Consider the following 23,796-nt stretch of genomic DNA (forward strand, 5'->3'; position numbering starts at 1 on the left):
GGGGGCTCGGCTTTGTGCAACATGTCACAATATAATAAAGACGTATGGATACACATGGTTCTAACATTCGCCCTCTTGCCTGTATACTTGCAATATATAAATACACATACATATACCAGTTAGGAGTTTACATATTGTTAATTTTTTTTACTATTTTCTTAAAGCAGTGACAGCCTTTGCAATGCTGTGTTGCCTGGAGTGAAAGCACTGCCTGCATAATGCCACTGATTATATAAAGACATTGATACTGATGCAGTTTATTTTTAATATGTGAATTTAAGGCGATCTTTAATTTTCAGATAATGAAGCAGATAAATAACTCACGCAACTGTAAAATATGTATGGCAATATTTATGCTCATTATTCACTTGCACCTATAGCTGAATATTAATCAGTGATGTCAGAAATATATCACTGTATTTCAAATGGTTAAAGCATTAATTTGGCTAGTGTCACACACCTGCTCCAGTTTTTCCAAACCAGGTGATGAGATCATCATCTGTTAGTCCATCTAACAGCGAACTTCCTCTTTGGGTGTGAAAGAAAGTCTCAGCGCCCAAGTCTGACCTCCCAGCTGGATACACACGTGCAAATGCAGGGCGCAGTGATCCAACCATGAACACACTACGTACTGTGTAATGTGCACACAGTGCACAGGTGTTGCTAACCTGTGAAACAGAAAATTCATATTTAATATTTCTCTGTGAACCGGTTGTCTAAAGAAAATGTGGGAGCCCCAGTGTCTCACAACCCTATGGGCCTTCAAGGCCTCTTACAGGGATAGCTTTACCTTTTATAATCTTTACTCACCTCCATCTAGTGCCAAGGTTAAGAGTGACGGAGCTGTACCTTCAGTCCCCCATAAAATTTCATGATGGGGTACATAATTAATTAAATCCAGGGTAGGTTTACCTTTAAAATATTTCAAATGAAACAGTGTCTTCTGCTGTTATGGGAACAAAAGCATCTCTTAGTCTGTAATGTAAGTTCCACTGGGGGAAGGCTGAAACAGATCTCTTGGTAGGAGTGGGTAACCTGAACATTAGGAGGAAGAACTGAAAAGTCTAGCAGTGGAGGGAAGGGGGCTTTGCAATCCCTGAAGCATACAGCATGGGTGGGTGGAGGGTCCTGGGGACTGTCCTTGAATTCTGCTCTTCTGGTGCTATAAGCAGGCATTCAGAATCTGAATGGCCCCTGATAAGGGGCCCACTATGGGTGAAACTGAAAGAGGTAACCTGACCATCAAGAATTGATTATGCTAACAAATGCATGAGCTAGATAGAGGAATGGTGTTCTCCAGTAGCTGAGACCTTGGCTGAAGCTTGGGACAGCCTGCTGCCAGCAGTCCAAGCAAGAGGCCATTATGTCAATGCCTGACTTGGTTGGATATAGAGTACAGACTCGACATGGGTGAAGGGAGGCATAGTAAGAAGGCCCCAGTCTGGAGGGTTTTGGCTCCAGCTAAGGTAGAGGCTATTTACTGAGCCTGAGCAACATTGGATGTGCACAGTGGACCCAGTAGAGGTGTGAGTGCTGGAGTTACAGAAAGTTGCCCCCCACCACATCAGTATAGTACAAGTCATGAACTGATTCACTGAAACCAATTCAAAAAATAAATGGAAATGTTTATGAAATTGGTGATATTGTTTCTTTTATTTGTAAACTCTACAGCAATACATATATGTTTCTTCTTTTAAAACTACAATAACTGATCTGCTCTGATATATATATTGAAATGAAAGAACTTTGTACTACATTTGATCAATGGAGACGGTATAATATATAAGGAAATTTTACGCGGGTAAGACCCTTTACATATATAGGGTTGTTGTTACCGATATGTGTATTCTGAAGACAAAGTGTAATCCTCAATTGTATGAAAATTTACAGCATAGTAGAGCTATTAATTATAGTACTTTGCCCTTTACAGGAGCCACAACATTATCAATGAAAACTTATCAATTTCAGTATTGAAATTTTCAATGTGTTCATTGATTGTTATTTATTCTTATTTAATTGCAGATTATGAAAAATTTAATCATACTTCAGTGGATTACAGGGCAATACACGTTTATTTGATATGTGAAAAAGAATTATGGTTTAGATTTATTGAATGCAGTAATATGTAGCAGGTACCAAATGAAACTGTACATCCAGAGGTGTATTACTGTGCCCTTCTGTAACGGAAATATAATCTGAATCTTCAGCACTCCAGTGTTGTTTCACATTGAACGTACATAGATGGTATCCTTCATGAAACCACCTAACATGGCAAAGAGGATTAAGTCAGGTGATGAAGGAACTTGGCCATGATGGCTGATCCTTCTACTATAGTGCTCTCCATAAAAAATTTTTAATTACACCAATGAATGCCCAAGCAGCAAACATACTGATAACTACAAAAACTTTGGAATAGTTTGCATACATTAGTCCTTACTAAAATGCATTTATATACTTAATAAAAGCAGAGTAAAATTGTTTTGAAGTTGTTATATAAATTTATAATTATTCTGTATATTAACAATAGGCCTGTTTTATTTATTATTTATAATATATTAAAGGCATTTGATTTTTATGGCACTAGCACTGTAAGAATGTGATTATGATGACAGATCTACACATTTCATACTTACATTTGCCAGAACGAACCATATCTTGTCTGCCCGAGATCCATGGTGTACATCTGCCATGTTACCACTGCCGTCAATAATAACTGGGCTAACACTCAGTAGCTGGAAACCTGAGAAGAGTGTCACTTCCAGCCGAAGAACCCCTGAAGGATCTTCACCCTTCCATCTGTCATATGTGAAATTAATGTTACATTGACAGTAGTTTTGTTCTCAGTCAGTAACTTCGTTTTCCTCAAGAAATAAATGTAGGCTAGAAACTAATGAAAGTAATGACATTATAGAAAACTCCACAAAGAAAATCTGCAACCACACCATACATTATTTTAGTTCCAGCTATTTACATTGATTTATACAAAATATCAAATTCATATTGAAGGAACTGAGAATCTTCAAGGAACTTCAGTATAGATGAAGTGCTATGAGTTTATCTTGTTTCAATTTATCTGTAAGTCACAGTAATGGTAAGTACTCCTTCCTTTCTCAGCTACCCAAGTTCTGTCCCAGGTAGAATTAAGACTACTATCTTCTGGGACATAATGTCATGCAGTCTGTTGACTCTAATGGATTGCTGGTGTTATATCCCAGAAAATGGAAGTTTTCATAACCACTACTATGAGAACCACGAATCCTGAACAGAATTAGCTTGCTGTGATGTCATCTTTAATGCTTCTTACCATCCAAATCAGAACCATTTGTATTCCTTTCTCCTGTATAAAAACATGAAAATTTTAACATACAAAACTCTCAATCTACCTGTTGTTTAGTATGAGAGGAAACTTGATGTTTTACCCTAACAGAAGAACATAAATTGAAGGTGTCTGAAAACAGAGAGCTGAAGAGAATATTTGTACCTAAATAAGAGGAAGAGACAGGAGGATGAAGAGAAAACTGCATAATGAAGAGCCTCGTTTTTGTACTGTTTGCCAAATTAGTGAAAAAATCAAGGAGGATGAGATGAGCAGTACATGTAGCATATATGTAAGAGAAACAGAGAGGAATTCACTCAAAATTTTGGCCAGGAAACCTGGAGGAAAGAGATCAATACAGAGACTTTGGTGTAGATGAGAGGATAATATTAAAATTGATCTAAAAATTGTGTGGGGCATGGACTGGATTCTGCTAAACCTCTGCTTGATACTTGCTTCATGCTGGTTTCTTATTTGGCTTACACTTCAACTCTGAAGATGGAAGCAGTATATTCCTCTGACACATCAGTGGACTGCTACCAACTCTACAGAGCATCACAACCCAGGAGATTGCACACTTCATATTCACTGCAATCTCAAATCTAACATTTTGAGTTCCATGAAGATGGAGAATCCCTTGATTAGCTGAGCAACTGTTAGCTTCTCCTCCATGGAATTAATTACTTGATCAGTTGGTGACCCCTTTGTTTCTTATCTAAGTTCCTTCTATTGATCCATTGGTTCAATAGAAGGAATTGATATTGGAACAAGCCCTAACTGTGATTTACTTCACATACTACATCGCTGCGCCACTAACAACAAAGTACTGAGACCAGCTAAACAGATAGTTATAGAGCTACACAGGATAAGCATTCGTTTTGAAAGCACAAGTAAAGGAGTTAAAATCTCCTAATAACTTACAACTGTAGTACTCAAATTAATACACGTTAAAGCAAGGGAGAAAGGAACAACCTAATTTTGAATCTGGTGCAATTGATAATGCACTGAAAATCCAAAAAGGGTAAGTCTTACCTGAAACAAGTCTTGACCCTGAGGGCAGGCAACTTCCCTTCTAGTTCATCTACAGAATTATGTCCAGGTATTATTTCGTCTTCAATTCCTGCCCACAGATCCAATAATGGAGTGTGACTAGATGGAGTGTATGTGGAATAACTAACTTGGCCCTAGAATAGATATACAGCTGTTTACATATTAAATTTCTAGATAAATATCAGTGGAGTATGTGCACCCCTAACTTCCATGTAACTATTGTGTCGTATAGACACACACACTTCAGCCCTGAAGTTGAAGACAGTATGTACCTCTAAAATGTTGGCAATATTTCCCAAATCCACAATGTGTAAACACCCACAAGCTGAATTAACATTAAAAGTTAATCACTGTAAAAGCCTAAAATCAGTAATTGTTTACATGTTTAATTTCCGGAAAAAAATGAGTGGAATGTGTATATCACTAAGTAACACAAGTCAAAATCACAATAGACCACTGTAGGTCATGGTGCAAGGGCCGAGAAGGCCCACCCCTTATACATCACAAGTCAACATAAATAACCTGATAAACATTTAAAAAGAATGGTTCTTCAATGAATAAGAAACATAAATGCAATGGAGAAGTTTAGAATGACCAAATGCCAAGCTTGTCTAATATGAAAAGGAGATGATGGCAGAAGTTTTGGTCCATAAAGGAACAATTTTTCTGTTCTATTTGTGAATCTGTCATTCATATTTTCAGTAACGTGTGACCCTGACTTGCAAATATGTAAACAAATTCTGGGAAGAACAAATTGCCTACTTTCTGTGACCACATAAAAAATGATATGTCCAGTAATTCTTCTATTGTTGCATGTGTTTCGTTGTCATGGTAAAGTTTATACTGAGTTATTGCCTAGCAAAGATTGGGAGATTTTTACCAAGCCAGTGCCTAGCAATGATACGGGGATACATATATAGTCACACAGACTGATGGAAGGAATTTATGAAGTAAGCCCTTGAGATGGGCTGAGTGCTATGACATACATACCAAATTCCATAAATATTGGTTCAGCCACTGAAAAGTTGAGGGGGGGATACACAGCATGGCGATCTCATATGCCTACTTTTATTTTTTCAAAATAAGGAAAATAGGATGTTGATACATCCAATCCCCCATACACCTTCATGGTGTAGTGCTCAATTAGTTAAAGGCAGGGACAACTTTACCTTTAAGGAAAGAAGGATAAAAAAAAATGTGACCATAAATAAAGATGCTTTGCATTCCATACTTTACAACCAAACCAAATTTCTTGCATCTTTTTTCAGCCACAAGTTTTGTTCCTTCAATCCTTTTGTCTTTCCAGCTCATGTAAAGGAAAATCATTTGGCATTTTTGTGGTTAATAAAGGTAATATTAACACCAGTGGAAAATATCGTGGCTATGATTACCTGGACAGTAGCGCAACCCGCACCTGTGGCATAAACAAACACTTTGGTGGGGAGACTGGGAAGTTGCAACTTCTGCAGTGGTGAATCAGGCTGCAGTTCTAAAGTGTCAGTCAATTCCATGCCTGAGGTGGCTAGAGACACTGTCAGTGCTCGATGGCGATCTAATGCTAGCCAGCTAAATGCAGAGAATGCCTTCACAGCAGTGTAGAGTAACTGCAAGATAACATCAAACACCCATTAAATACTGTCTCTTTATTGCTTTAAGTGGAGTATATAAATAACACCAGAAATATAATCTGTTCTATAAATATTGTTAGTGATGCACTGGATAGCTGGGAGACCATTTTCTATATAGAAACTGACAGATGCCTAGCCAACACATCTCACCTCTGTGTGTCTGTCCAGGAGATGTGAGCGATAAAAGAGGTAACGTGCCACTGGTTCTGCTGCCTTGAGGTCACCCTGGTGAGAGTAGGTCATCAGAGCATACAAGGATGCTTTGTATTCACCTACACTGGCTGTAAAATTAAGGACTACCATTATGTGATGCTAGTGACTCTTAGGAATAAATATTGAAATTCAGAGGGATATGAGTTTCTCATAGTAGTCATGAAGAGTTCTGTCTTCTGGGATATAATGCCATGTACTCCATTGAAAGTCTGCTGACATTTGGGAGGAACATGTTGCCTTCACCTTTAGGGTTGAAGAATAAGCCCTCTGCTTGCTACCTGCTTCATTCTGATTTCTTGTTTGGCTTTTCTTTGGCCCTGAAGATGGGGGTGATCTGTTCCTCCAAAATGTCATATAACTTTCAATGGGCTATATGTTCTTATATCGCAGATGATATAACTCTTCACTGGAATTCAGTGCTTACAATTTTATCAGAAACTGATAAACAAAAAATTACTGTATTATTTCCACAATATCAGCTGGTGAGTCTGATGGTGTATATTCAGTGGGCATTCACTTTGAATATTTCATGCAGTTCTGGCTGCTCTGACTGAGGATTTGTATAGTTATTCTTCATGATCCCAGACTGTCTCCTTCAAATTCCTTTCCACTGCTCCATCCTGTCACCTCAACTGAAGCTAAATACATATAAATCAATATAACTGGTAGTACTGAAGGAAACGGGATACATTTAAAAACATCCATTAAAGAAGCAACAAAGAAATGTATCCAGCATCAGATAGAGAGACAATAGAAATTAAAAATATGGATTAAAATTAAAGAAGCAAATTAAGGAAACAAAAGAGCACACATTACATAATGTACACCAAAAAATATTAGAAGATATATGTTGCATAATGAAGCAGGACGATAGCAAGATTCCTGTTTTGGAAGAAGAACAAAAATAGCTGGTAGACATTTGTACATGATGTGGTTTATATTAATTTAATTATGGAAGAAGCATGTCCAAACTATTACAAGGGTATTTTATATAATGTGAAGGCAGTGGACACAAATTTAGCAGACGAAGAGCAACTAGTGATGTATGAAGAACTAAGCCCTAAAAGGAAGAAAGAACAGGAAAAAATGAGGATCTGGATGAGATGCTCATGGGGCTGTGGAAATATGCTTGAGATAAAATGAAAACACTTTTCTAACGATATACAGGATATTAGGATTGCTGGGCTACATTACCAAAATTATAATCCAAAGGCAGAGAGATGTGTTAAGGCCCAGAAATAAATAGAAAGATCAGTTTAAGAAGCCCTGAACACTGGAATGGGCTTATAGCACCAGATATCTTAGTTGGAAAGAGAATGTATCTAAAATAGCTATATTTTGCATGTCTGCATGGTGCTGTAACAATATCTGAAGCATCCTGTAATCATGCATTACAAAATTTAGCATATAGTCAAGATAGACCACAGCATAATAAAGCAATGAAAATTTTTCAGAATCTATGTACTACCTTCAGTAAGTTCTAAAAAAAACCCTAATACCGCACTCCTACAGCCTGCAGCCTGTTCATGTATGTCAATACAAGGAGGCAGAATTGTTAAGTCTCTGGGTATGACGAGACCCAGAGGGGAGTAAATTGCAATAGGGAAATTGATTATGTGAAGTGAGTAGATAACGAATGTTTGCCATCAATTGGGAAAGGTGGTGTCAGACATGCTGCCAGTCCCATACCATCCAGGGTTTACCTCTTTCCATGCATGCCAAAACAGTTAAAGGAAGCAACAAGTTCAGTTAGCTTTAAAGGCTGTGTTGCTAAAAGTCATGAGTGGTGGCTCCTGGAAACAGCATTTACCCTTATTTCCAGCCCTGATATCTGCTGCCCAATCCAAAGTACATGTACTCACTTATAATGGGCTCTTTCCTATGTTTTCCAGCTCCTTCATATAACCAATCAGGTGCAGTCTTGCTCAGGGATATGTGTTGCCAGCCAAAATCTCCTTCCTCATTAGTAGAAGCATTACGGAGCCGATCTAAAGCAATACTGGAAAGATCACTCTTTCCTAGAATTAGGGCATATGTCATGAGTGACAAAGGGCATGGAGAGATGACACGGAACACATTGCGCTCCAGGAAATAGCGTGCTTGCAGCATGGTTTCCCAGTCAACCTGAAAAATAAATCAAAGAAGGGCTAGACCATTGTTATAGTAAGGAAAGTTAATGCTTTCGGCTTTATGATAGTATTCTTTTAAAAATATAACCAGTTTTACTAATGGTATGTTTGATTATGTATATTAGATGAAACACATATTTACTGTTACTTTTTGGTAATATCTGATATTCTTCAACCAAAGAGAGTCCTATTTGATCAAGAATATGTTAAATTCAAAAGTTACACATATGTTTAGACCTATGCTTACTTCATTCTCTAGTCCAACTTGTAGCAATGTTACCAGCGTCTCAGCAGTCATTTCCACCTGATGATCCAGCATGTGAGAGCCAGAGAGGTTTCTTGGTGTGCTTAGGGCAACGTCTGTAGGAAGTGGGGAGAAGCCCCCATCATCTGCCTGTCGTTGCTGAATCCATCGCTTAATGCCTGATACAAGAACTGGATCCACGCTGATATAAGACTGAGTCTTAGCCAGTAACTCCAGTACACTGACTGTGTTGCTACATCAAACAGAGTAAAGAACAAACTATTGCTACACAAAATTACATCCCCTGAAGTTATTTGTAGAAGTGACGCACATTTCTGTGGGAAGATATCATGCTTGTCCATGGCAATGTGCATGTGCATACAAGTACAGCTGCTTTCACCCGAGCACTGTTGGAAAGTTTCAAGTGGTAGTTGTTTGACCACCCTTCTTACAGCCCTGACCTCACTCCAAGTGACTACCACCTGTTTACCCACATGAGGAACTGGTTACGATCCACAGCACTTCAACAGTAATGAGAAGTCGATGGAAAGTGGCAAAACGTGGCAAAACTTATTCCCTGATATGACAAATATCTCAATTCCGGTGGTGACTATGTTGAGAAGTAGCTTAAGTGTTTACATATATTTGTATATAATAAAATTTGGTTTTCTCATTGCTTGTTTTGTTAACTGCTAAATGGACTTTACTTTTCAAATTGGATAACTTGCATGAACATTCCTGCTTGCTCATAAATGCCCACCTGTGACTCCCAAGTCTGTGATGATCGCCAAAGGAGAAGTCTGGTTTCATGAAGTGTAACAGTGCCTGTAGTTGAGTGCTTAACCTGCTTATCATTTCTGATTGATCCAGAGGATTGATATTGGAGTTGTTTCCTTGTTCAGCCATGTGCTCCAGTACCAATAATGGTGTGAATCTAGACACAGCTGCTGCTAAGCTGTAACACACAGTTCATTAGCTGTGGCCAACTGCGGCCATTAAATCAGTGATTTTCAGACTTTCTGAGTTTGAGAACCACTTAGCAACAATCTACACATTCAAGGACCCAACATCCCAACAACATAGAAACATACTGCATACTCAAGGGACCATCATCCATCCCCGTGGACACCCTAATAACATACTGAACACTCAGCAACCCCTCATCCCAAACCACACACACTCTAACAACATACTGTGTACTTAGGGATAACATATTCCCTCTCGCCGACAACTTAGCAACATATTACACACTGATCGACCCTGTATCCCTCCCCCACACACTCTCTAGCAACACACTGTATACTCAGGGACCACTCATTCCTTCTAACAGACACCTTAGATCCCATTGCACGCTGATGGACCTTGCACACACTATAGCAACACGTTGCAAACTCAAGACTGCTTCATGCATTCCCTCAAGACCACTTCATGCATTCCTGGAAACACATTGCAAAACACTACACTCTCAGACATGTCTCATCGCTCCTTGCACACACTCCTCCAGCAAAATATTGCACACTCAGGGACCCATCGCTCCTCCTCGTTTAAATTGCCTCCCTCTCTTCTTGAAACAGGTTCACATTAAATGATTTGCTTTGATGCTTGCACCATGTTTCCAAAAGATTCGATACCTCTTACAATGTATTTTCTTACCTCGAGTCTGAATTAGGATGCTCAGTTGAGTTGAAACATTAGAATTCTTAGTGTCTTAACAATTCCACTTTTTTGTGTTCAGTAAGAAGCGCTTACTAAAAAATTATTACAGAGAGTAGATAATGAAAAGTTCAGTCCAGTGTGACATACGAGTTTATAACACTTCAGTCCTCATTCGCCTTACATGTTTCGATTCAAAAGAATCATCTTCAGAGGCGCGCCACTACGATAAGGAAACACTGTTACATAAGATATAACAATATGCACTTTAGATATGACTAATGCATATCTGAATGTGTTAAAATTATTTTGAAGCAGCGATGGATCACCATGATCATTTCATAATATTACCTGGTGGACTCGCCTAGGCCCAGGCCTGGTTGATGTAACTGGGAAGTGACAGGGAGTGCCAAACCTCCAGCAATAAGTAATGTTCCCTGTTCTGACCCTGGTACCACTGAACGTGGTACATCCAGATGTAATACTTGAGAGAAGCCAGCTTCATCATTATAATTCCACATCCTGTATAAATGATCATAATAGTGCTTCTGAACAGATGTTGGTAATGACAGATATATTTATTAAGGAAATTTGCGCTCTAGAAGTTAAATGTTGGAAGTTCAAGGTCCTCTGGATTGTGACACCGTGTTTAATCTTGTATGTACATGCTGCCTATGGGATTTGAGGTTCTCACAGCGGTGGTTACAAAGAGTTCTATCTCCTGGGATATAACACCATATTGTCTGTTAAAAGTCAACCAACATTTCAGAGGAACATGTCACTTCCATCTTCAGGGACAAAGAATAAGCCAAGCAAGTAACTAGCATGCTTGCCACCTACTTTCAAGCTGGTTTCTTGCTTGGCTTATTCTCTGACCCTGAATACAGAGGCGATATGTTCCTCCAAAACTTCGATTGACTTTGAATGGAATATATGACGTTATATCCCAGAAAAAAGAACTCTACATGCTGCATCTACGTTAGGGTGATGAACTGATTGAGTATATTGGCAGCAGGTCATCATGAAGATGGTCTCTCAGAACCACAGAATGAGGGTAGAGCCCAATAGGAGTGGCAAGTAGAAAAATGGCCCAGATCAAGTTTCTCCCATCCCCCTCCTATTATTATGGGTGGTCACCTTCATCATAACCAGCCTCCATAGCCTGATTTCTCTTCCTACAAACTGTGACTCTGAGAATGGAGGAAACATGTTTCTTCAGAATGTTGGTATTCACAGTGTTACAACACAGAGGACCACAATATGAACTACCACTACTAGTTTCTCATATAGATATTATACATTAAATTAATTTTGTATAAGAAGATTTCTGATGAGCCTACTTCAAGTTATTTTATACATACTGGCATGTAAGGTGACTATAAGCACACATGATATTTCTACATGATTCTGTTATAACATCATGCCAGTTGTTTTGTATGGGTGCAAAATCTGGTTCTTTCTTTGAGAAAAGAACATAAATTATGATTTCTTGAAAAGAAAGCACATAAGCTGTATTCGAATCTAAGAAGAACTGTAGAAAGTGGACAATTTGTTATAGACGGGGTGGGCATCCAACTGGAGGGAGACAAGGAATACATACAAAATTCCAGTTGGGTAATCTCTTGAGAGAAGCCATTGTGAACACCAAGAATCGAATGGGAAGCTAAAATTAAGATGGAACACAGATGAATACATGTAGGTTGTAGAGATTGGAGGCGAATACCTTCAAATCCATCGAATGTGAGCATCCTCTAATATAATTCAATGCTAAGTGAACGTAAATTTGTCCCTGTCCTTAACTAATTAATCATTATGCAACATATTCTTGACCTAAGCACTAGTTTGAGATGAGTGGCCAGTTTTATTCCCTGGCTGCTTTATCCTTGGGGAAATTGCCCCTGGTGCCCCAGAACCAGTCTGGATGATGTGGAGAAGAGAACTATCTTGCTCTACCAGGACTCGAACTCCGACCCCTTCGCGATCTAGTCTGTAGTCAGTTGCTATACCAATGACACTATCCTGGCTCACATTCAATGCTAAATACAGGATGATATATCTTCATTAACAAATCTATAGACCGTCCACCATTTACTCTGAAGAAGAAATCGGTAAGTCTTAGACTGTATATGGCATTTCCCTTTTTAGAAACTGTATTACTGATCCAGCTGCTCAGTAATTGTGAAATGTGAACATATCAGGTAAAAACAGTCTACAATCCTTGGACCCAGTAAAGCCTGCCTGTGCCAGACTGAATACTGTAGAAAAGACTTCCATTGAAAGAGAAATTATGGCCATATATTTTATCCAAACAACATTCATGATATGTATATATTTTATGTATGTCATTTAATGCTGCGGAATTGGTTGCTATGGTTATGTATCACTGAATTACAGGTGTAATGATGTGAGAGCAACTTGAGATACTGGCTTGACATCTGAATTCTGGACTCGAGGAAAATCATAATAATCTCAGACAAGATAGCTTATTTTGGCTAAGATTCAAACTTATTACATTCTTATTATATAATATATATGAAAATCTTTAATCTATTAATGCTGTAAATCGTTTTCCTTGTCAGAACTGTATTGTTCTTAGTGTTACTGAGAAATGCTCCAACTCACAAATTACTCACACTGAAAGGCTACATTATAATTTTTGTAAAATTATTATGGAACGGTACAGAGATTGATATTTCTATTACTTTCAGCTACATAGAACACTCAAAAGGAGTTTAAATTTTTAAGAAAAATATTTTTTTCCAAATTGGTAATACTGACTATGATAAGCTAACCTGAATTCTGCCATATGCCCCCAGCCAGATGCAAATCCGATGTGCTGTACTTTGAGTTTCTTGTCCATACGCCACTTCAGAAGAGTATTATTGTGAAGGAGAGGTCCCTTACCCACAGCAACTGTGCCACGGTCCCATGTCACCCACAAAGTCTGGAATGAAGTTTCAGACAATAGGTGTGGTGTCTGGGCACTAACAAGGCGCACACCAAAACCTAAAACAGAAATAAAATCCAAAATTAATTCCAAAATATGTAATAGATCAAAATTATGCCCAGTATTAATAATTTAATATGAGATAAAGATAATTAAGGAACTGTGACATAAATATTATATTTTAAACCAGCGTTAACATATGCAGCAGAATAATGCAATGGAATTGAAAAAGTAAAACGACCATAGCAAAGAAGAACAATAAATATGGCCTTAAAATCAGCAGCGTGTTAGTAGGAGTGACAAATAATAGCGTGTAATTGTTTGGGAAAGTTTAATGAGTAGAAGAGTATGGATTGCTGGTATCAGTAAAAATGTAATAATTCAGAATAGTCATAGGGACAAACTAAGGTGTCACTGGTTAATTTAAAGTGGATACTGAGAAAAAGAACTGCAGCATGGACGAATTTAATGAATGAAAAGATATGGTAGGACAATGATAAGTGGAATAATTTATTGACTCATGTGTTAGTTTCATGAGTGTATTTTGTGAATACTTTAAAATTTCCATATTTGTATTGCCATAGCCTGGAGACTTTCTAGTCTTGGAAGCTTTTAAAATAAATTAAAGTTCTCCTGTTAACAGTGAACTTATACATACATACATACATACATATATTCTTAAACGCCTGTCTCTACTTTGATCTCTTCATAGTCACAACTCTTTGAAGTATGTAAGTCATGTTGTTTCTGAGAGGATGGATTTCAGTTTTATTATACCTTGCTCACTTTGTTTAACCATTTTATTTTTCCATCTGTTCAATATAACAGTAAAAACTTTCATACAAAGTGGCTAGAATACTTAGAAATTCACTACTGCCTGAAAACAAAATACTAAAACTGTTATATCAATGTAAATCATAACCAGGGATATTTAATAAAAATATGGAAAGAATAGCTTTAACCTTTTTTAACCAGAACAAGCCAAGAGCTTCAACCATGATGTTGATGATTATTACTTTATAAAAATATTCTTTCCTAACACAAACATTGTCCATAAAATAAATTGCATACGAAAGTAGTAACACTGGACCTTTGTGATGATATGATTTACAGAAACTTATGACTCACCATGCTTGCCTCGTCCAATCCATGACATGGTGTTGCCTGCATCACCCAGTACAATTTGATACATTCGATCAGATGTGTAGCGTAAATCTGAAAGTGCTATATGTGCTCCCTCTTTAACTTTCACTTCAAACACGACCCCAGCACGATTTCTTGGAGCTGACACAAACTCATAACGGAAGTTTTCTGATGTAGATATAACTACATTTTCTGTAATGTATGATAATTGAAAACAGTGAGAATCAACAAATAAATTTACTATTGAAGTTTACTGATTTATTACGTCTGTAGAAATATAAACTGATGCCAAATGAAAGAGTTGCTGCAAGTAGTAAATTACACACCATTTGCACAGAAGTAGGCACTCTCTGTATCTGTGCGTACAATTCCTTCAGGGTGTACCAACACAGCTGCTGAGCGCAAGACAGACCCCACAAGGGAGCTGTTACCTGGTGAATTTCCTGATTCTTGACATGAGTCACTTCCATATCCTGATACTTCCGCTGTCAACACATAAGTAACATTAGAATTTAACATTATATGAAACTTTACTTTTTCTTAATATCTAAAAGTACTGGATCAGGAAAGCCAGGAGCTACTGTCATTATGGACAACGAGGTAAGTGCATATGTGTTGCAGTTCCATAATTTTTTCCAATAACACAATTCACCTCAAATTTTAAAGAGTAACTACTTATGTAAGATTTCAGGCTTTCACGGCGGTGACTATGAAGAAAGCAGTCTTCTGGGATTTGGCACCGTGTATATGTGGTGTTAACCGACGTTTCGGAGGAACGTATCGCCTCCATCTTCAGGGTAGAAGAAAAAGTATAAGAAATCTGCAAGCGACAAGACCGTGAGAACGGTAAAAGCAGACTGGAGTCTGCTAAAAGCAGTCTGCTTTTACCGTTCTCATGGTCTTGTCGCTTGCAGATTTCTTATACTTTTTCTTCTACCCTGAAGATGGAGGCGATACGTTCCTCCGAAACGTCGGTTAACACCACATATACACTGTGCCAAATCCCAGAAGACTGCTTTCTTTCAGTAACTACTTAGATTTTTTACTCTCAATACAATTTCCCACTGTTTGTTTCACTGCATCTGCTTTAAATGATGTTTTTAGAAATGAGGCAGTTCGTAATCTGCAGCACATTCTTACCATTAAAAAAAGTGGATTATCAACTGTCTAGTCAAAAGATATGGAATGCCAACACAATAAAATAAACAAAATGTTCTTAATATCTTAACTTTCTCTTGAAGAGAAAGAAAAGAAAAACACACTTACTGCAGTCCTTCAGACAGCTTATATAGACATACAGGTACAACTCACAGGCCATCTTATTGCACAACAGCTGCCTTTCTTATTTTAATTAATCATATTTGTTTGGAGAGGTTGGTATTTACAGTTGATAGTGATTTTACTTCAAATACCTGATAAAATTAATTTGCTGATCACAGCAGCCACATGGTCTAGGACACGAACTGTTTTTGCTTGTTCGAATGCTGGGATTGTGGGTTCGAACCCCATTCAAGGAATGGATGCTTGTGTTAGTTTATTCTGCGTTTGTGTTATTCTGTGTGTAGGTAGCAGCCTTGTGACGGTCTGATCCCCCATCCAATGAGTCCTACCAACTGTGTATATGATTAAGAAAACGAAAAAGCGGCCAAGGTTCAACAAATGGCTGTAGGGCCATAGATACATAGATAAAATTAATTTTGATTAGACAGAGTTTACAGATATAAAAAGATAAGAGCAGGGAAAAATTCTCCCATCCTAAGCATTTATCATAATAGAGAAGTAATCAATTCTTTTTGATCCACAGTGCTCTTTTTGTTGTAGTATTCGCATTATTACATCCTTAATCACGTTGATCTCCTTCCTCAACAGCCCTACATTCTTTCCTTCTGATCTTTCATCCTTCACAGATGCAAGTTGTAAATTACCATTGAGTTAAGTTTCAGATGTAGGGATGTACTGGAAAGCAGTGGAAGCAAGCTAATATTACCTCAATGGAGTGTGCTGAAGAAGGATGGGGTGAAAGGAAAATAAAAGGGATCTCTATCAAGTTCTCCAGAAAGCACTCTAAGAAGCTCACTCCCTCCTCCATCCCCTTCTTCTGTGAAACTTCGCAATCAATCCTCCTCTCTTTCTTGTTTTGTCCCTAGAGACTCTGGATTCCTTTCATTCTGGTTTTGTTTGGCTTGACAGGTACTAATGACGCTCACCCTCCACCCTTCTACCAGACCAGAAGATAAAGTGTACAGTCATTATCCATCTAAAGTAGCTCCCATTGTGTTTACTTCCTTTTGACACTAAAGGCAAATTTTTTAGTTTCAGCCTAAATCAATTTCAAGAAAGTACACTTAAGTTTCCACAAATAGAAATATAGTGAATTCATTCATGTACTATATGGAACTAACTCCATGAAGAGAGTCTCTCTTCAGAACACAGCAGCCATTCAGCTAGTCAAGAAATTCCCCAGACTGCATGAAACCTGAAAGTTCATTATTGTACATGCATAAATTATCCTGAGTCAGATGCATCAGTCTTTGTTGTACCAAATTTAAATCCGACACTATAGGAGCTCACGGTCTAAATTAAATGGTGACATTTAATTAAAACTGTTTCTAGTTTTCCGTAGCACAAGTTCCTCTAGAATTATAAATGATCACAAATGTCAAATAAAAAAGTATCTTAAAGCAAATAAAATAGACCATGGCATTGCAAAAATGTCATATGTAAAATCTATTGTCTTAAAAATCTCAGTATGAACCTGTTATAAGGTAGGAAAATCAAAGTAACATGTGCCTGTTTCAGTCACATGCCTGTAATGGGGTTCCTATAGTGTTCCCACACTCCAATAGTCTTCTGATAATCCTTAACACACACAACAGTACACAGGCTGATGTGACACGTTTCACATCTCTTTTGTGTTTCCAAACCATGGCTTTTAGGTCACCTGTTCCCTTGACCTGAATGTGAGCAAAAATCTTGTATAATCTGCAACTTCTTTCCTTCCCCCTGCTTCTGTACAACTTGCTACTTTTCCAATTTTGCTCACTTCTACCCTGAAGACGGAGGCAGTATCTGCCTCCAAACCGTTGGTATCTGCCTACCACACTGCATGATGCCATGACCCTGGACAGCTCAATGTGAATGCCCATGAAATTTTTCTTAAGTCTACTGGCATTCCCTTGAAGTGTCTGGTAAGTTGTGTCCCGTCTGCATGATAAGGGCCTTGTAACGAGCACATTTAAGGTACAGTCATGTCAAATGATGGGTAAGGCTCTTTATCATGCGTACCAAAATAATGTTGATAGTACTGCCTGTTGGAGAACTGCTGTAAACTCAGCATGTAAACACTTAGTGGACTTGAGTACTTGTTGATCTGAGTTCTCAAGCAAGATGGTCTGTCAGTAAACGAGTGTTCAACCCTTACTCATTTTTTTTTTTACTTGAGCTTCCTGCTTTGTCCTGAAAGTCCTATCACTAAAATACAAGCAAACACAAGCACACAAATCTTAATATGGCACTTGTATTCGTATGTGCAAAAATCACAACTGAATAATGGGAAAATGGACAACAGACTGAGAAGTTCCTATAGGTGACATCATGTTTCTCTTTGGTACTTGAGAACTATAAGTAAATCAGAGCAAAGATATTCTGTATGAGTTCTTGACTTCTTTCCTGTCATTCATAAGCAATAAACTCAAGATCTCAGAGAGTCGTTCCTTTGTGTCACATCACACGCAAGCACTTCATATACAATCTGTGTTTGGTTCACATTACAGTGACAGTGATGTGAAATGTAATTGTGTGCGTCAGAAATCCACATGAGATTAGAGTCAGCACTGTCTCACTGTTACTTGCAGAAAAAATGCATATAAGATGAGCATTGCTGGAATGGGATAAATAATGGGATAAAAACTTGAGTAAAATGTTTTTTAATATGCCTCACTGGGGTATATTGGGAGAATAAAGTTTAAGTTTATGCTCTACTCTATCATGATCTGTCTGAATAGTCAAGAGTTCATTTTAATATTATCCTCCCATGGATTCTTAGTTCTCCCTACAGGTCTCTTCCCTTCAGATTTTTAAATTGAAATTTGTTATTCTCTCTTTCTCATAGATCCTAACTTTCTTCTTATGCTCTTGTTCTTAAACACCATCAGTCTATATACTTCCCTTAGGATGACGCCCACAAAAGTAGTGGGTAAAATTATAAGTTTTATATTTTCTAATCTGTAAGATTGTTGTCAGAAGGAAAAAAGGTTCCAAACTAAATTGTAACATAAATTCTCCTAATTTAATTACATCTTAACTTCTTTGTGAATGTAATTTTGAATTTTCCAAATCTTTGAACCTTACCACATTTCCAGAGGATCTACTGGCTATATCACATTAATCACGTGAGGCTGACAAATCCTTTGAGAATATGGCAATATATGTATATAAAATAATTCATTGATTATATTTGAATTACATGACATAAATTGCAGTTTTGGGACAAGCCATAATGGTCTAAACATTGAAGGAAATAAGATGATGACAATTGCATTGCAAATCTACCTGTCATATTCTTAAGTCCAGAGCTGGTAACAACCACACGCACAACTAGTGAGGTGGCTCCGTGAGGTCCCAGTCGCAGTTTCTCTGTTACATATAACATGCCATTGCTTAGAAAGTGGGCGCCTTCACTCAGGGCTAGCAAGGCTGTTACCTGCAGGAATGCAAGAAAGCTGGATGTTACAGTACTGAAGTGAAGCACCACACAGCTAAAAATAAGCCTACACATGGAACTATAAATGTTCATGTTGAACAGTGACACAATAGCATGAAACTGATATGTGAATAATAAATACAGAAAAAGAGTAAAGGTCTGAAATTTATTTTTTGTTTTTGTCTTCAACTCAAGATCTCTTTCTCCTAGATTAATATTTATGACAGTAAGCACTGAGTTATGAAATGTATTTGACTAGGATTTAGGAGTACTGTGGGTTTCTTAAGACACTGAAAGAATTTTGTGTACTGATTTTGGAAAGTAAAACACCTTGAACACAATACTTGTAAACTTTGTCCAGAGTAGTAAGGAATTTCTTCATAATTATTTTNTAAACTAACCAGAAGGCAGAGGAGAAAACATTTACACGTACTATCAAAATGACCTAAAGAAGTGCACAACTGAAAACAGAAATGCTGAATATTTCCATGGTGCACAAGTTATTAGTCCATGATTTTGAAAACAGTTATTTATAGAAGGGTGCAATGATGTGTTAAGTGCTAATAAGATTAAAGTGAACATAAATTTCAGATAGATACTATAGGGTTCTGATGATGGTGTATAACACACAAAGACACTGGGTTTTCGGACTTTGTCCATTGTCCGAAAACCCAGTATCTCTGTGTATAAATTTCAGAACTTAATGTGTACATGTCTTTTTGGATTATTATATCCTTAAGTACAATACTCATAATGCCATTATTTGACTGATACAATTAAAGTTGCAGTAGTATATCACTGATCTTTTTCATTCTGTCTTCAATAATTCACTGACATGTAATCAAAGAGATTACTTGAAAGGAAAACACTTTAGTTTATTGTGGAACCTAGTGTATAATTAAAAATAGTCAAGATTTTAGTACAAGGAGTTTGGTCTTTTAGTCGTTAGAAGCAGCAAATATTCTGTCAAACCCTTGTTTGCTGTGAAAACACTCAATTTTTTTTACTCTGACCTTGGAGACATCAGTTAATAGTCCTTTGATGAATAAGCCATGCATTTGTGTTCATATTTTTCAAGACATAATAAATGTTAAAACATAACTGTGTTGAGCTATCCATTGCTTGATGTGTGACTGCCTGACTGCTGGTCCAGCTCCATGTATTTCTTTACCCTGTCATCTCCTTTGTGGATAAGACCTGGTCCGTCCCGTATTTTATGTTTCTCATTTCAGGAAGGGTACAGTGTTTTGAACTTTGTAACTGAGGTAAGACTACTTTGGTATAGCATTGTGCGAGTGAGGGAATAAACAAAAATCTTAACTGAGGTTCCTCTGCGGGTGTACTGTACTTCTGTATGAAGTGACTGAACATCACACATCCATGATTTGACAGGATTAAATTAAAGAAGGTAATGTGTACAATATGCGAAGATAAAGGCAGATCAGGGCCAATACTCAGACATATACTTGCAGAAACTCACATCCATGCAAGAGTTGATATTGTTGCCAATCTTGACATCCACTTCCACAGCTTCTCCAACTCGAAGGCTTGCTGGCATTTTGAACTCCACTTGCAAGGGACGGAACACAGTGACAGATTGTGGAGATGAGAATCTCAGCCCCACACTGGGTGAGAGAGTAAGGGCCCATAGAGACCACTTTCCTGGCTCCTCAGGAGCTGATATTGTGAGACTGTGCTTTTCCATATCTCCACTGCAACAACCACTTGAATAAGTAAACATTTTGACTGGTCCCTGTGAACAAAGTTTTGTTGCCACTATCAGCCTCATGGATTAGATATTCATACAGCCCTTGGGTTTTTCGTGGTACATATCAGATATTATCAGACCAGATCAAGGAGAATGAGGTGGATGGGGCTTACAGCATAAATTGGAGAAACAAATATAAAATTTTGGTCATAAATCATGCAGGAAAGAGATCACTTGGGAGTACCAGCTGTAGATGAAAGGAACAATATTAATCTTCAGAAAATGGTGTGTGTGTGTGTGTGTGTGTGTGTGAGTGGGTGGAGAGAGATAATCTGGCTGAAGATAGGATCTAGTGGCAGGGTCTTCTGAATATGGTTATGAAACTTTAGGTACCTTAAAAGATAGGACTTTTTTTGTGACCAGCTGAGCAACTATTAGTTTCTCAAGGAGGATTCTACTCAGTGAACTTTGTTAGTTATTTCATGGCTATACCCAGTAATTTCATATGCTAGAGATGGTTTGGCGAAACCCTTATAAATTTCCCGCAATACTTAGCACACATTAGGGAGTGAATAATAATGTTATCTAACTTATCTGTTAGACTACACGGTATCATAACACAGAAGACCATAATTTTAAAATATGACATTAGACTGAGCATTAGAATACCAGTTGGTTTTACAGCAGAGTAAGTGACGTACCCTCTGATATGAAGGTATAAAATATATTTACACAAACATATATAACATAAGTAAATATTAAATAAAGCAACAATTAAAAAATAAAATTATCTATCTAATATTTATTTATATGACAAAGGTTCTTGTAAATAAAGACTTCGCTGAAGGGAATGAATCACTTAGTACTTTACTTTTGAACATCTCACTATTCTATCAGCTCAATTTAGTGTCATTACTAGATTTATTAGAGTACGTTTACTTTAACCACATATCACAGTACCTCCAACAGAAAATTATAATGGACTTTCATGATTTTAATACTTAATAATTACTGATCATGCTACATCACTATTTGCAGCAGTGTTTTATAATGCACACTCCCAATGCTGTAGTCAACTGCCTAAGATGGAAATTAAAATGTAAAGCTGAATGGCTAAGGACTGAAGAAATCAATATATATTAAATGAAATATGACTTTCAAGTTCCCACCAGAAAAATATTTAAATTGATATAAGGACAGGAATAAAATTCTTCTAAGAAGAAATTATTTAATGGCCTCTGCTTTCTTGAAGATGCAACATGCCTTGATCTGATCACAAATCCATAGAGCACTTATATCTGAAAATGAGTTTTTATTTAGTAAAGAAGACAAGGAAGGAGGAAGAAAAAGAGGAGAATAAATTGGTGATAGATAAATGGACAGCGTGTGAAAGAAAGCAGAACATTTAGAATGGCAGTCACTTTTTATAGCTGTTATCACAGATCTTCCAGAGAGAGAGAGAGAGAGGGAGGAAGGACTGGGGGAACTTGTGATTACGCTGTTAAATGGGTGCAGGGGAAAGTTATGGAGCCACATTATTCTTCATTCTACCAACTGCCTTTTCCCACCAGACATTCAGGGCATTCTCTTGCATTACCTTGTTCTACACATCACATTGCAGGTAAAGGTTTGGAGGTGCCTCTGGATCTCCTGCTTATTTTTAAAAGAGTAATTCCTTTCACTTCTTCTTCCCATTGGGACAAGCTGGTTGATTGCCTTCATAATTTTACTTTGAACATAACTATAAACTAACTCAATGGAGCAGAATCAATCTTGAGAAACTAATAGTGTTCAGAGAGACAAAAAATTTGCTGCCTTTTTACAGAACCTGAAGGTCCGTTACCATATTCACAAAAGCTGCCATTGGATCCTATTTTGAACCAGATAAATAAAGCCCAGACTAAAATGCTCTATCTTTTTAAAGTCCATTTTAATACTATTCTCCCCTCTATACTCAGACCTCCTAAGTAACCTCTTCCCTTCAGGTGTCTGACTGAAACTTCACGTGCATTTCATATCTCCTCCACCCAAATGCGTGCTTCATGCACTGCCCATCCAATCCTCCTTCATTTGATCACAGATCATGAAGCACATCATTATCCAGTTCTCTCCATCTGCCTATTATTTACTCTGTTTTAAGTCTAAATATTTTCTCCAGCACTTCCTTCTCCAACACATACTGCACTTCAGAATATACCATGATTTTTAATCAATGCACAAAATTCATCAATTTTTCAGTTTTCATTTGACATATGTATTTACAAGATACATGTTATTTAAACCACTTAAAACTTGAATCAAGCTGGGGAAATGCAAAAAGAGGTTATACATGATCTTCAGTGATTCTAATTTGCTTTAGAATAACCCTACAATGACAAAATAAGCCTGTATTAATCTGAACTGAGCTGCTTCAAGAGGGTGAGATCACATTTTCAAGCTCTGGTCTTGAAAATTGCAATACTCCCAATAGAAAACAGCCATTACAATCTGTATTCAGACTAAGATTCTTGTTCTGAAAATTCTACATACGTGAAATTGAAGCACTCCCAAAGCCACAGCTGGTCAATAGTGGTACCTCCTACTACACTACTATGTCGCTCCTGTACTGTTCTGCTATTAGCAGCTGATCCACCCTGACAGTACAGCTGAGTGCTGGATTCAGACCTTGGGCCTCCCTTCTTAACACATCGTCGCTGGAAGAATGCCATTCCTGCTGCAGCGAAATCCAGTTCTATAGAACCAGAACCCCTGTGTCTGCTGGACAAAATATAACAGTAGCATGACAGAAATGTAAAGTGTATTAGAAATCATGAACATTAATTGTAAGCAAGAAACAGAAATGTTAAATTAATACCACATGATTGTTATACCACTGTCATCACCATCACCACACAAGTATACCACAAGACCATATCCTGAAACAGGCCATTGCAATTTAAATTCTCACAATTTATTAGGTGCTAGTTCTATTAATTTCCTGCCCTCACAAACTATTTCCTTGAGATCCATCTTAATGTTATTTCTGTATGTCTTTCTCAAAACATCCAATTGGCTGCTCACAAA

The 23,796-nt window shown here is 37.5% G+C and overlaps 1 protein-coding gene across 3 annotated transcripts in view; it reads right to left on the bottom strand.

The window, feature by feature from the left end:
- LOC111861631 (C3 and PZP-like alpha-2-macroglobulin domain-containing protein 8) overlaps window positions 1-23,796 on the bottom strand; it is a 286,966-nt gene that overhangs the window by 9,828 nt on the left and 253,342 nt on the right. For 2 of the 3 annotated variants that reach the window (XM_023846351.2, XM_023846352.2), the window contains exons 11-25: window positions 23,263-23,490; window positions 20,506-20,737; window positions 18,875-19,025; window positions 14,650-14,808; window positions 14,309-14,515; window positions 13,026-13,239; window positions 10,585-10,755; window positions 9,341-9,535; window positions 8,584-8,833; window positions 8,070-8,331; window positions 6,145-6,275; window positions 5,758-5,970; window positions 4,349-4,500; window positions 2,634-2,796; window positions 461-668 (exon numbers count right to left, since the gene is read on the bottom strand). In XM_023846351.2, the coding sequence (XP_023702119.1) occupies window positions 461-668; window positions 2,634-2,796; window positions 4,349-4,500; window positions 5,758-5,970; window positions 6,145-6,275; window positions 8,070-8,331; window positions 8,584-8,833; window positions 9,341-9,535; window positions 10,585-10,755; window positions 13,026-13,239; window positions 14,309-14,515; window positions 14,650-14,808; window positions 18,875-19,025; window positions 20,506-20,737; window positions 23,263-23,490 (2,936 nt within the window). The remainder of the gene's footprint in view (window positions 1-460; window positions 669-2,633; window positions 2,797-4,348; window positions 4,501-5,757; window positions 5,971-6,144; window positions 6,276-8,069; window positions 8,332-8,583; window positions 8,834-9,340; window positions 9,536-10,584; window positions 10,756-13,025; window positions 13,240-14,308; window positions 14,516-14,649; window positions 14,809-18,874; window positions 19,026-20,505; window positions 20,738-23,262; window positions 23,491-23,796) is intronic. The other variant, XM_023846353.2, reaches the window with a different exon arrangement.

Source organism: Cryptotermes secundus, unplaced genomic scaffold (assembly GCF_002891405.2).
Source record: "Cryptotermes secundus unplaced genomic scaffold, Csec_1.0 scaffold43, whole genome shotgun sequence".
Classification (NCBI taxonomy): Eukaryota; Metazoa; Arthropoda; class Insecta; order Blattodea; family Kalotermitidae; genus Cryptotermes; species Cryptotermes secundus.